Source organism: Coregonus lavaretus, assembly GCF_964263955.1.
Source record: "Coregonus lavaretus genome assembly, chromosome: 2".
Lineage (NCBI taxonomy): Eukaryota > Metazoa > Chordata > Actinopteri > Salmoniformes > Salmonidae > Coregonus > Coregonus lavaretus.
Window position 1 is genome coordinate 50,718,524 of NC_139989.1, and position 14,577 is coordinate 50,733,100.

Below are 14,577 nucleotides of genomic sequence, written 5' to 3' on the forward strand. Positions count from 1 at the left end.
TAAGGCTATAACCTAGAAAAATGTGGAAAAGGTCAAGGGATCTGAATACTTTCCGAAGGCACTGTATATAACCAAAGCTCAGAACACAACACCACAACAAACAATGTAGCTCGAAAACAAGTCGAGCCACTTCAATTCGCACATGTGCAAGCTATCTGGCATGCCTGAAGGCAAACCATGAGAGAACTCTAACTAGCTACTACATGTGTGTTTAATATGTTGGTTGAGGGCTTCTCACCTCCATGTCTCTTAGCAAGAGTATGTCCTGACTGAGGCTGCTTCACCGCGAGGCCCAGAGTTCACTGTGGGAGAAGAAGAAGAAAGAGAGAGAAACATCATAAAAATAATGACTAAATAGTGTTGAACTTTTCCATGATGTACTATTATAAAGTCGTGGGAGGAGGAAATTGTTGTAGCCTTGCCCTCTGAAGCTGCTGTGTCCTGTAGGAGCGAGCCATATGAAGGAGGTTTAGCATATGAATATCCAAGCTAATGCCATCAGCGTTGGAACTAGCCCAATAATGGACTAAAGGAGCCCAACGTTACTCCTTATAGTCCAAGGACCTTACATGTTCTGTTTAGAGGCAAAATGGCCAGATACTCCATCTAAACGTGATTCGATTCTCAATTGTGATACGGTTGTAGAAACATAAAGCCCTCTACTTTCATATCACATCAAAATAATTTCACAAATACAAAACAGCGCTGTAACATTGGAAACATGGCCGTGTGGGAACCCTAATCCTATAAAGGTGTGTAGAAATGTAACCTTTTGTTTTTAGAAAATGATTTCTCACTGAAATGAAAGATCAGTTCCTTATGTTTCCAAAACTGTACCGCAAGCGATGCATGTTAACGTTTAGAGCAAGCGTCGGGGTTCTTAACAAAACTCTACCGGACAGAAAATACTATCGTCAATCGGCGCTAAAGTTAGTAAGCGTCTATGAATGGGGTACATCGGAACATACTCACATGTGACACTGGTCTTACATTTCTTCTCTTACGTAACATGCAAACCGCCTCAAGACAAATGTTGTTTTTATCTATTAATAAATTTATTTTTTTTTTTTATTTTTTTTTTTTTTTTATTTCACCTTTATTTAACCAGGTAAACCAGTTGAGAACAGGTTCTCATTTACAACTGTGACCTGGCCAAGACAAAGCAAAGTAGTGCAACAAAAAACAACACAGAGTTACATATGGGGTAAAAAAAACATAAAGTCAGAGATACAACAGAAAATATATATACAGTGTGTGCAAATGTAGCAAGTTATGGAGGTAAGGCAATAAATAGGCTATAGTGCAGAATAATTACAATAGTATTAACACTGGAATGCTAGATGTGCAAGAGATTATGTGCAAATAGAGATAATGGGGTGCAAAAGAGCAAATTAAATAACAATATAGGGATGAGGTAGTTGGGTGGGCTAATTTCAGATGGGCTGTGTACAGGTGCAGTGATCGGTAAGGTGCTCTGACAACTGATGCTTAAAGTTGTTGAGGGAGATAAGAGTCTCCAGCTTCAGAGATTTTTGCAATTCGTTCCAGTCATTGGCAGCAGAGAACTGGAAGGAATGGCGGCCAAAGGAGGTGTTGGCTTTGGGAATGACCAGTGAGATATACCTGCTGGAGCGCAGACTACGGGTGGGTGCTGCTATGGTGACCAATGAGCTAAGATAAGGCGGGGATTTGCCTAGCAGTGATTTATAGATGGCCTGGAGCCAGTGGGTTTGACGACGAACATGTAGTGAGGACCAGCCAACAAGAGCGTACAGGTCACAGTGGTGGGTAGTGTATGGGGCTTTGGAGACAAAACGGATGGCACTGTGATAGACTACATCCAATTTGCTGAGTAGAGTGTTGGAGGCTATTTTATAAATGACATCGCCGAAGTCAAGGATCGGTAGGATAGTCAGTTTTACGAGGGCATGTTTGGCAGCATGAGTGAAGGAGGCTTTGTTGCGAAATAGGAAGCCGATCCTAGATTTAACTTTGGATTGGAGATTCTTTATGTGAGTCTGGAAGTTGAGTTTACAGTCTAACCAGACACCTAGGTATTTGTAGTTGTCCACATACTCTAGGTCAGACCCGTCGAGAGTGGTGATTCTAGTCGGGTGGGCGGGTGCTAGCAGCGTTCGATTGAAAAGCATGCATTTAGTTTTACTAGTGTTTAAGAGCAGTTGAAGGCTACTGAAGGATTGTTGTATGGCATTGAAGCTCGTTTGGAGGTTTGTTAACACAGTGTCCAATGAAGGGCCAGATGTATACAAAATGGTGTCGTCTGCGTAGAGGTGGATCTGAGAGTCACCAGCAGCAAGAGCGACATCATTGATATACACGGAGAAAAGTGTCGGCCCAAGAATTGAACCCTGTGGCACCCCCATAGAGACTGCCATAGGTCCAGACAACAGGCCCTCCGATTTGACACACTGAACTCTATCTGAGAAGTAGTTGGTGAACCAGGCGAGGCAGTCATTTGAGAAACCAAGGCTATTTAGTCTGCCAATAAGAATGCGGTGGTTGACAGAGTCGAAAGCCTTGGCCAGGTCGATGAAGACGGCTGCACAGTACTGTCTATTATCAATCGCGGTTATAATATCGTTTAGGACCTTGAGCGTGGCTGAAGTGCACCCGTGACCAGCTCGGAAACCAGATTGCATAGCGGAGAAGGTACAGTGGTATTCGAAATGGTCGATGATCTGTTTATTAACTTGGCTTTCGAATACTTTCGAAAGGCAGGGCAGGATGGATATAGGTCTGTAGCAGTTTGGATCTAGAGTGTCACCCCCTTTGAAGAGGGGGATGACCGCGGCAGCTTTCCAATCTCTGGGGATCTCAGACGTTATGAAAGAGAGGTTGAACAGACTAGTAATAATAATAAAATCAGACTGCCTAGTTTATATTCTGTGATATCTGCATGGTGCTGAACCTATACTCATGATAAGCCTGGTCAGACATTGGATCAGTACATAATCCCAGCTATCCAATTGAAAAAAGTGTCATTATCGATACTAGCCCTGAGTATAACTAGCCCATAGTAAATATGTAAATATGTGTTATCCAGAGTTTTAAGGGGTCATATATTGTCCAAAGCGTGACCTTCTGAGTGATAATAGAAGAATAGCCCTGGAGGTGTAAGAAGCGGAACATAGGAAACTGAGAGCGTGGCCAAAGGGAGGGGTCAGAGGTCAGTGGTCATCCTACTCACCGTCACTCTGAACCTTTCTCAGGGTCACGGAGGGCGTGGAGATGGCGGAGGCACGGAAGTTAGCAGGCAGGGTCTCCGACGAGTCCGAGGTCACCCCCCTCAGGTCCTTCTCCCTGAACATCTTCCTCCAGGAAGGGGAGCGGGTGAACGTCTTAGTCCCATCCTAACGGGGGGGGAGAAAAGAGGGGGAAGAGAGAGAGGGGGAGAGAGAGAGAGAATAGAAAAAGGTTATGTCTGTCAACATTGTCATAATATCATGTTAGAAATAATGACTTTTATGAGGGGGAAGAGAGAGAGGGGGAGAGAGAGAGAGAATAGAAAAAGGTTATGTCTGCCAACATTGTCATAATATCATGTTAGAAAGAATGACTTTTATGAGGGGGGGAAAATGCTGTCTTCACATAATTTCTGAACTAAGCGTACTGTTTTCTTTAATACCTCATCTGGTCTTCTCTCTGTTCCCATAGAGATGAGGGAGTTGTATTCCTTCTCTAGGAGTTGTCTGGCCTAGAGGAGAGATGTGAGAGAGGGGGGGGGGGGGGGGGGTACAGATAAGAATCAGGTTAGTCACTTTATTTGATATACAGTGCTATCAGTTTCACTTGCATGCCTGAGATCTGTCATCCACCAGCCAGCAGTTAGCCTGGGGATGATGTTACTGAGATACAACTGTCATCCACCAGCCAGCAGTTAGCCTGGGGATGATGTTACTGAGATACAACTGTCATCCACAAGCCAGCAGTTAGCCTGGGGATGATGTTACTGAGATACAACTGTCATCCACCAGCCAGCAGTTAGCCTGGGGATGATGTTACTGAGATACAACTGTCATCCACCAGCCAGCAGTTAGCCTGGGAATGATGTTACTGAGATACAACTGTCATCCACCAGCCAGCAGTTAGTCTGGGGATGATGTTACTGAGATACAACTGTCATCCACCAGCTAGCAGTTAGTCTGGGGATGATGTTACTGAGATACAACTGTCATCCACCAGCCAGCAGTTAGTCTGGGGACGATGTTACTGAGATACAACTGTCATCCACCAGCTAGCAGTTAGCCTGGGGATGATGTTACTGAGATACAACTGTCATCCACCAGCCAGCAGTTAGCCTGGGGATGATGTTACTGAGATACAACTGTCATCCACCAGCCAGCAGTTAGTCTGGGGACGATGTTACTGAGATACAACCGTCATCCACCAGCCAGCAGTTAGTCTGGGGATGATGTTACTGAGATACAACTGTCATCCACCAGCTAGCAGTTAGTCTGGGGATGATGTTACTGAGATACAGGTGCAGTAAGAAACCAGTTTATGGGCGCGTTTCTCTGCCCAGGCTTTGCTGACGCATGACATATCTTACAATGCCTGGATAGGTATTTTAAGTGTGAAAAGCATTTCGCTGCACCTGCGATAACATCTGCAAATCTGTGTATGTGACCAATAAGCATTTATTTTATTTTGATTTAAAGTATCTGCTATCCACATCATATTTATTTTTATTTTATATTATTTAACCTTTAGTCAGTTAAGAACAAATTCTTATTTACAATGACGGCCTACACCGGCCAAACCCGGACGACGCTAGACCAATTGTGCACCGCCCTATGGGACTCCCAACCACGGCCGGTTGTGATACAGCCTGGAATCGAACCAGGGTCTGTAGTGACGCCTCTAGCACTGAGATGCAGTGCCTTAGACCGCTGCGCCACTCGTTATAGCAATCTGGTCCCAGACGACACAACCGATGACATGGCACACAACCATCGGTTGTTGCATGCAACATCTGAGCAGGGGAAGGCGTCCAATCACTTCTAATGAGTGACGTGATCAATTTCATCTGTACGTTTACATTTTTGATTAGTGGGTGGGGTGAGGCTGGTGCATGCCTGTGTGTTCTGATTGGTTAGACGGGTGAGTACCTGTGTGTTCTGATTGGTTAGATGGGTGTACCTGTGTGTTCTGATTGGGCAGATGGGTGTACCTGTGTGTTCTGATTGGGTATCTGCAGCAGCAGGGCCAAGTCGGTGTAGTCGAAGGTGTCGTCCAGAGCCAGGAGAGCCCCATGGACCCCGCTCTCTGTCAGGTTGTCAGCGTACTCCTTCAGCCCGATGTTCTGCACCCAGCACATCACACGCTCGTTGGACCACACCATCACATCTACACAGAGGGGTAGTGGGACGAAGGCATCTGTCAGAAAACATCAGAACACCTGACATTCTTACGCAGAGAAACCCACAGGATGACTGGATCTTACACTAAGAGGGCCAATGTGGGTGCAGACTTTTGCTCAAGCCAAGCAGTGAAATACCTGATTCTACTAACCTTAATCATAATCATCAATCAAGGCTTTGATTGTTACTGAATGGAGGATTGGATGGATGGATGGATGGATGGATGGGTGGATGGATGGATGGATGGGTGGATGGATGGATGGATGGGTGAATGAGAAGCACCGAATTGGAACAAAGGATATAATGTCAGAAAGGAGGAACTCACCTTTGTTCTGGTGCTGGCTGTCTTCTCTCCTTCTCTCTAGCTCTTTGCGGTCGTAGTTCAAGCGCTTCAGGCACATTATGCCATAATGCAAACTAACCCTGAGAAAGGTCAAGAGAGGTCAAAAGGTCAGGGAGTCAGGCAGTTAATAGAGGGCATGGTCGACTGACTCTCACCTGTACTCAGAGAAAGTATTAGAGCACTCCGGTGTCTTTGACCCTGAGACGGCCTGGAGACACACCTGTAGAGTGAGTGTCACAACAGCAGAACATTTTTCAACATATCCTTTAACACCTGCATGTTTCCCATGCCATGAACACACACACCAGAGAGCGAGAGTGTCAACAGAGAAAGGTAGAGAAAGAATGAAGGACAGAAAAGGAAAGGCAGTGAGTGAATAGTGGGAGTGGGAGACAGTTACAGAAGAAGACTTCATTGTTCATTTGCAGAAACTGGAATTTGTCTATTTGCTTTTCACCACCCCCTTGAGGCAGAAAACGCCTACCCACCCAGGTGCCGATGTTAATAACAGCAACAGAAAGAGAGCGAGAGAGCGAAAGAGAGCGAGAGAGAGAGAGAGAGAGAGAGGCAAACAGACAGACGAGCAAGCCGTACGTACCTATGGAAGCTGTCCACCATTTTGAGCTGTCCCCTCAGCTCCTTCTTGGTCAGGTGGTCCAGCATGCGGGCGTCCACCAGGGATTCCATGAAGTAGGAGCGGTACTGGGGCAGACCCAGGCTGGGCAGCCAGTCATTACCCACCCACTCATGGTTCATATCCCCATAAGCCAGGATCTGAGAGGCAGAAGAGGACTCCTTCACTAGTGTCTCATTTGTTTGTGGTGTAGCTCAATTATTACTTATAGTACTTTTCTGTATTGATAATTTGTTTTTCAATGGCCACATACAATAGTGTAATTAGTGTGTTATATGTTGATGATATTGAATACAGTGCTTCCATTCCTTACCTGATCCCAGCTAATCTCTTTCAGCTCCTTAGATGCAGCAGATAGAAAGGAGAGAGAGAGACATGGGCAGAAAGAGCGAGAGAACAGAGGCAGAGCAGGATAGGGGAACAGGGAAGACAGATGGATGGAGGAAAAGCAGAGGGAGGAGGGGAGAAGAGGGTAAACAGGAAGGAGAAGACCAAGGGAGGAACAGTGTGTTAGTGAACGGGTCATTAGTGTGAAGCAGTTTACACAGAAACATTAACTAGAGATTAGAGGGAGAGAAGAAGATGCTCAACACTAAGGCATAGTAGTCCCACAAACACAGAACGAGAGAGACAGAGAGAGAGAGAGAGGGAGAGAGAGAGAGAGTTTGACTCCTAACTGAGCAGTATAAGTTATAACTGTAGAGCAATATATACAGTTGAAGTCGGAAGTTTACTTATACTTAGGTTGTAATCATTAAAACTTGTTTTTCAACCACTCCATACATTTATTGTTAACAAACTATAGTTTTGGCAAGTCGGTTAGGATCATGACACAAGTAATTCCAACAACTGTTTACATACAGATTATTTCATTTATTATTCACTGTATCACAATTCCAGTGGGTCATAAGTTTACATACACTAAGTTGACTGTGCCTTTAAACAGCTTGAAAAATTCCAGAAAATGATGTCATGGCTTTAGAAGCTTCTGATAGGCTAATTGACATAATTTGAGTCAATTGGAGGTGTACCTGTGGATGTATTTCAAGGCCTACCTTCAAACTCAGTGACTCTATGCTCGACATCATTGGAAAATCAAAAATAAATCAGCCAAGACCTCAGAAATTTTTTTGTAGACCTCCACAAGTCTGGTTCATCCTTGGGAGCAATTTCCAAACGCCTGAAGGTACCACATTCATCTGTACAAACAATAGTACGCAAGTATAAACACCATGGGACCACGCAGCCGTCATACCGCTCAGGAAGGAGATGCGTTCTGTCTCCTAGAGATGAACGTACTTCGGTGCGAAAAGTGCAAATCAATCCCAGAACAACAGCAAAGGACCTTGTGAAGATGCTGGAGGAAACAGGTACAAAAGTATCTATATCCACATTAAAATGAGTCCTATATCGACATAACCTGAAAGGCCGCTCAGCAAGGAAGAAGCCACTGCTCCAAAACCGCCATAAAAAAGCCAGACTACGGTTTGCAACTGCACATGGGGACAAAGATCATACTTTTAGGAGAAATGTCCTCTGGTCTGATGAAACAAAAATAGAACTGTTTGGCCATAATGACCATCGTTATGTTTGGAGGAAAAAGGGGGTCGCTTGCAAGCCGAAGAACACCATCCCAACCGTGAAGCACAGGGGTGGCAGCATCATACTGTGGGGGTGCTTTGCTGCAGGAGGGACTGGTGCACTTCACAAAATAGATGGCATCATGAGGAAGGAAAATTATGTGGATATATTGAAGCAACATCTCAAGATATCAGTCAAGAAGTTAAAGCTTGGTCGCAAATGGGTCTTCCAAATGGACAATGACCCCAAGCATACTTCCAAAGTCGTGGCAAAATGGCTTAAGGACAACAAAGTTAAGGTATTGGAGTGGCCATCACAAAGCCCTGACCTCAATCCTATTGAAAATGTGTGGGCATAACTGAAAAAGCGTGTGCGAGCAAGGAGGCCTACAAACCTGACTCAGTTAGACGAGCTCTGTCAGGAGGAATGGGCCAAAATTCACCCAACTTATTGTGGGAAGCTTGTGGAAGGCTACCCGAAACGTTTGCCCAAGTTAGACAATTTAAAGGCAATGCTACCAAATACTAATTGAGTGTATGTAAACTTCTGACCCACTGGGAATGTGATGAAAGAAATAAAAGCTGAAATAAATCATTCTCTATACCAGGGTTTTTCAATTCCGGTCCTGGAGGGCCGAAACACCTCTGTTTTTCATCCTCTCCTTCTAATCAGGGGCTAATTCAGACCTGGGACACCAGGTGAGTGCAATTAACTACCAGGTAGAAATAAAAAACAGAAGTGTTTCGGCCCTCCAGGACCGGAATTGAAGAACCCTGCTCTATACTATTATTCTGACATTTCACATTCTTAAAATAAAGTGGTGATCCTAACTAACCTAAGACAGGGAATTTTTACTAGGATTAAATGTCAGGAATTGTGAAAAACTGAGTTTAAATGTATTTGGCTAAGGTGTATGTAAACTTCCGACTTCAACTGTATGTACAGTGCATTCGGAAAGTATTCAGACCCCTTTTTCCACATTTTGTCAATGACAAATCAAAAACAGGTTATTAGAAATGTTAGCAAATGTGTTAAAAATAAAAAACTGAAATATCACATGTACATAAGTATTCAGACCCTTTACTCAGTACTTTGTTCAAGCACCTTTGGTAGCGATTACAGCCTCAAGTCTTCTTGGGTATGACACTACAAGCTTGGCACACCTGTATTTGGGGAGTTTCTCACATTCTTCTCTGCAGAGCTCTGTCAGGTTGGATGGGGTACGTCGCTGCATAGCTATTTTCAGGTCTCTCCAGAGATGCTCGATCGGGTTCAAGTCCGGCCTCTGGTTGGGCCAATCAAAGACATTCAGACACTTGTCTCGAAGCCACTCCTGCATTTTCTTGGCTGTGTGCTTAAGGTTGTTGTCCTGTTGGAAGGTGAACCTTCTCTCCAGTCTGAGCGCTCTGGGACAGGTTTTCATCAAGGATCTCTCTGTACTTTGCTCCGTTCATCTTTCCCTTGATCCTGACTAGTCTCCCAGTCCCTGCAGCTGAAAAACATCCCCACAGCATGATGCAGCCACCACCATGCTTCACAGTAGGGATGGTGCCAGGTTTCCTCCAGACGTGACGCTTGGCATTCAGGCCAAAGAGTTCAATCTTGGTTTCATCAGACCAGAGATTCTTGTTTCTCATGGTCTGAGAGTCCTTTAGGTGCCTTTTGGCAAACTCCAAGTGGGCTGTCATGTGCCTTTTACTGAGGAGTGGCTTCCGTCTGGCCACTCTACCATAAAGGCCTGATTGGTGGAGTGCTGCAGAGATGGTTGTCCTTCTGGAAGGTTCTGCCATCTCCACAAAGGAACTCTAGAGCCCTGACCAAGGCCCTTCTCCCCCGATTGCTCAGTTTGGCCGGGCGGCCAGCTCTAGGAAGAGTCTTGGTGGTTTCAAACTTCTTCCATTTAAGAATGATGGAGGCCACTGTGTTCTTGGGGACCTTCAATGCTGCAGAAATGTTTTGGTACCCTTCCCCAGATCTGTGCCTCGACACAATCCTGTCTCGGAGCTCTACAGACAATTCCTTCGACTTCATGGCTTGGTTTTTGCTCTGACATGCACTGTCAACTGTGGGACCTTATATAGACAGGTGTGTGCCTTTCCAAATCATGTCCAATCAATTACATTTACCATAGGTGGACTCCAATCAAGTTGAAGAAACATCTCAAGGATGATCAATGGAAACAGGATGCACCTGAGCTCAATTTCGAGTCTCTGAATACTTATGTAAATAAGGTATTTCTGTTTTTTATTTTTAATACATTTGCAAACATTTCTAATAACCTGTTTTCGATTTGTCATTCGATAAAAAGACAAATCAATTTTAGAATAAGGCTGTAACGTAACAAAATGTGGAAAAAGTGAAGGGGTCTGAATACTTTCCGAATGCACTGTAGATTGTGGATTATTTAAAAAACAATCAATTGTAGAGTAAGGCTGTAACGTAACAAAATGTGGAAAAAGTAAAGGGTCTGAATACTTTCCGAATGCACTGTAGATCACAGGAGGCTGCTGAGGGGAGGTCGGCTCATAATAATGTTAGATAAAGGTCAATGTTAGATGTCTAGATAATGTTGAGACATTAACATAACAGGACAAACATACTTACCGGTTTGGTGGCTGCGTTTAACGACTCCATCTCAGCATGGGTCATCCACACGTTACTGGTCGACTGTGGTCACAAGACAGGAAAGAAAGAAAACATGATCATCAGAAAAACAAAAAAGTTGCCATTTTGTTTGTGTGTTGATGAGTCTGCTGTGAATGCATGTAACATTTTTATGTTAATCTCTGCACATATAATGTAAACGTGCATATACAGGTAACTACCAAAATAATGTAAACACTTGCGTAAATGAGGGATACAACGTATATTGAAAGCAGGTGCTACCACACAGGTGTGGCTCCTGAGCTAATTAAGCAATTAACATCCCTTCATGCTTAGGGTCATGTATAAAAATGTTGGGCAGGCCATTATTTTGGCCAGTATTTTGGCTACCATGGCTATGCCCCCATAGGATGACAATGCCCCCATCCACAGGGCACGAGTGGTCACTGAATAGTTTGATGAGCATGAAAATGATGTAAGCCATATGCCATGGCCGTCTCAGTCACCAGATCTCAACCCAATTGAACACTTATGGGAGATTCTGGAGAGGCGCCTGAGACAGCGTTTTCCACTACCATCAACAAAACACCAAATGATGGAATTTCTTGTGGAAGAATGGTGTCGCATCCCTCCAATAGAGTTCCAGACACTTGTAGACTCTATGCCAAGGTGCATTGAAGCTGTTCTGGCTCGTGGTGGCCCAACGCCCTATTAAGACACTTTATGTTGGTGTTTCCTTTATTTTGGCAGTTACCTGTACGTATATGTGTGTATATCAATATAGGATCATGTGTACCTCTATAATTGTGTCTACACGGTTTGTGTTCTGTGAGTGTGTACTAGTGAAACTACTAACAGAGCGATTGCTGGCTGGGGCAGAGGGGCTGGTGAGGGACACCATCTCCTGGATGGCCAGTCTCAGTTTGAGGCGGTGCAGGGGGTTACTGATGCCAATCTCCCTCTGGATCTCCGTGTCAGACAGGTTGGCCATGATGGCACCACTCTTCACATTGGCACGACAGGCTGCCACGTACCACGCTGGCATGCCCACCCACAGCTGGAGTAGTGAGGGAAAGAGGTGAGCTAGAAACAGATTGGCTAGAATGTACTGATTGTGAAGGTTTATATGGCTATAAAAGGTTTCCCATCTATCTATCAAACATCTACCTCTAACCAGGAGACCACAGTGGGTCCGTCCCAGGATGCAAAGGGAAGACCCTGTCGACATGCCTCCTCCAGCAGCTCATGTCTGGGAGAAAGAGACCGGGGGAAACAAAGGTTGAATAATCATAAAACCAAAAGTGATTTCTGAAAGAGAGGAAGAAAAGGAGAGGAACACGAAAGAGAAATGACACCAGGAGAGAAATGAATAGGAGGGTGATATTCCCTGAGACTCACTTCTTTTTGCTGCGGCGGTTGTCAACAGTTCCTGTCATGCTCCCCTTGGTCAGTCCCATAGAATCCCCAGTACCCAGGTCCTCAGAAGGCGTAGAGGCTGAGAGACACAGGGGGTCAGGGGTTACAAAGACTACAAACATGGGCGTCAACACCAGGTGGACTTTGACCTGTTGCAGTTCAAACACATTTAAAGCAAAATCATGGGTTATGTAGTTTTTCCAGTATAATTTAAATTCTCTCTCACCTAGAGAGGCAGACTCTCGCCCAGCCGGGCCCATCCTTCCCTTTTCCTTCTTCCCAAAAAGGCGGCCGATGGAAGACTTGATGCTTTTCTTTTTACTGGCTTTGTGGAGAGAGTCCTGACTGCTGTTGGAACTACTGCCGTCTGCTGACAGACTGACAGACAGAAGAGACAGAAGGAATTAGAGAAACAGGGAAGGAATGAACCATACGAGCACTACAGGGTTTCCTCGATGATGATTGGCTGTCATACCTGCGGAATTCCCTGGGGTCATCCATCATGGCCCCTGGGTGGGTGAGGGTCATCCTGTCTAGTCGCAGCGCTCGGGGGGTGGGTGGAGGGGTGGAGTCAAGAAGGGCAAGGGACCTATCATCCTCTTTGTTGTTCTGGAGGGGAAAGTTGGAACACGTTTAGGGGCCTTTGTCACGGTCGTTTACGGATGAGACGGACCAAGGCGCAGCGTGATAAGCGTACATATTTATTAACGTACTGAACACGAACAAAACAACAAACAAACGATACGTGAAGTCCAAGGTAGACTAATAACATACCTATACGGAACAAGATCCCCCCCAGACTGGTGCCAAACAGGCTGCCTAAGTATGGTGCCCAATCAGAGACAACGAACTACAGCTGCCTCTGATTGGGAACCACCCTGGCCAACATAGATCTACACGATCTAGAAACTCAAAATATAGAAAAACTTAACATAGAAACTACACACCCTGGCTCAACATTTAAGAGTCCCCAGAGCCAGGGCGTGACAGTACCCCCCCCCCAAAGGTGCGGACTCCGACCGCGCCCCATAAACATAACAGGGTAGGGGCCGGGTGGGCATTCCGCCTCGGAGGCGGATCCGGCTCCGGGCGTAACCACCACTTTCTCTCCACCTCCCTGTTGCGCCCCTGGTCTGGTCTGGCACCGCTGACTGGAGCTGGACCCGACGACGGTGGATCGAACTGTACAGGCTCCGGACTGGAGCCGCTGGCCGGAGCTGGACTAGGCACCGGTGGAGCGGATTGCTCTGGCTCCGGAGTGGATCCGCTGACTGGAGTTGGACCGGACCCCGGTGGAGCGCATTGCTCTGGCTCTGGAGTGGAGCCGCTGACCGGTGCCGGACCAGGCACAGGTGGAACAGGCACGGGCCGTGCCGGACTGGACACACGCACCACTGGCTTGGTGCGGGGAGCAGGAACGGGCTGACGACGTGCACCACTGGCTTGGTGCGGTGAGCAGGAACGGGCCGGACCGGGCTGACGACGCACACCACTGGCTTGGTGCGGAGAGCAGGAACGGGCCGGACCGGGCTGACGACGCGCACCACTGGCTTGGTGCGGGGAGCAGGAACGGGCCGTACCGGACTGGCGACGCGCACCACTGGCTTGGTGCGAGGGGCAGGAACAGGCCGGACCGGGCTGGCGATGCGCACCACTGGCTTGGCGCGAGGGACAGGAACAGGCCGGGCTGGACTGGGAATAAGCACCACTGGCTTGGTGCTGGGAGCAGGAACGGGCCGGGCCGGACTGGGAACACGCACCACTGGCTTGGTGCGGGGAGCAGGAACGGGCCGGGCCGGACTGGCGACGCGCACCACTGGCTTGGTGCGAGGGGCAGGAACAGGCCGGACCGGGCTGGCGACGCGCACCACTGGCTTGGCGCGAGGGACAGGAACAGGCCGGGCTGGACTGGGAATATGCACCACTGGCTTGGTGCTGGGAGCAGGAACGGGCCGGGCCGGACTGGGAACACGCACCACTGGCTTGGTGCGGGGAGCAGGAACGGGCCGGGCCGGACTGGGAACACGCACCACTGGCTTGGTGCGGGGAGCAGGAACGGGCCGTACCGGACTGTGGACACACACCACTTGCTTGGTGCGAGGAGCGGGACTGGGTTCCCTTATAAACCTCCGCTCCTTCTGCTGCCTAACCAGCTCCTCTCGCCGTGCCTCTACACTCTCCTTCTCCCTTATCGCCTCCTGTAGCTCCTCCCTCTGACCAATTAACTCCTGCTCCCTCTGGACCAATAGCCCCCGTAACCTGGTGGCCTCCTCTCCTAGTCTGCAGATTCGCCCTGTTGCTGGCTCCTGCTGCCTCGTCGTCCACGCCGTGTGCCCCCCCCCAAAATGTTCTTGGGGTTGCCTCTCGGGTGTCCGTCGTCGGCACGGTTGGCGCTGTTTCTCCTCTCCTGCCTGGGCATTTACCTTTGCCCATGGCCCTTTCCCCACGAATATCTCCTCCCATGACCACCATTTGCCCACCTGAGACATCGCTATTCTCTCTTCCTGGGCACGCTGCTTGGTCCTCATTTGGTAGGATCTTCTGTCACGGTCGTTTACGGATGAGACGGACCAAGGTGCAGCGTGATAAGCGTACATATTTATTAACGTACTGAACAC

At 47.2% G+C, this 14,577-nt stretch overlaps 1 protein-coding gene across 1 annotated transcript in view; it reads right to left on the reverse strand.

Moving 5' to 3' along the window:
- Positions 1–249: 249 nt before the first annotated feature.
- The window catches only part of LOC311139454 (liprin-alpha-3-like), a gene marked incomplete at both ends in the record, with an annotated part of 26,037 nt that continues 11,709 nt past the window's right edge, over positions 250–14,577 (reverse strand). Inside the window, 13 exons of the mRNA XM_084174331.1 lie at positions 250–302; positions 3,209–3,371; positions 3,647–3,715; positions 5,192–5,397; positions 5,707–5,804; positions 6,323–6,498; positions 6,672–6,698; positions 10,544–10,606; positions 11,400–11,600; positions 11,711–11,792; positions 11,942–12,038; positions 12,186–12,337; positions 12,435–12,568. Coding sequence (XP_084030457.1) covers positions 250–302; positions 3,209–3,371; positions 3,647–3,715; positions 5,192–5,397; positions 5,707–5,804; positions 6,323–6,498; positions 6,672–6,698; positions 10,544–10,606; positions 11,400–11,600; positions 11,711–11,792; positions 11,942–12,038; positions 12,186–12,337; positions 12,435–12,568 — 1,521 coding nt within the window. The remainder of the gene's footprint in view (positions 303–3,208; positions 3,372–3,646; positions 3,716–5,191; positions 5,398–5,706; positions 5,805–6,322; positions 6,499–6,671; positions 6,699–10,543; positions 10,607–11,399; positions 11,601–11,710; positions 11,793–11,941; positions 12,039–12,185; positions 12,338–12,434; positions 12,569–14,577) is intronic.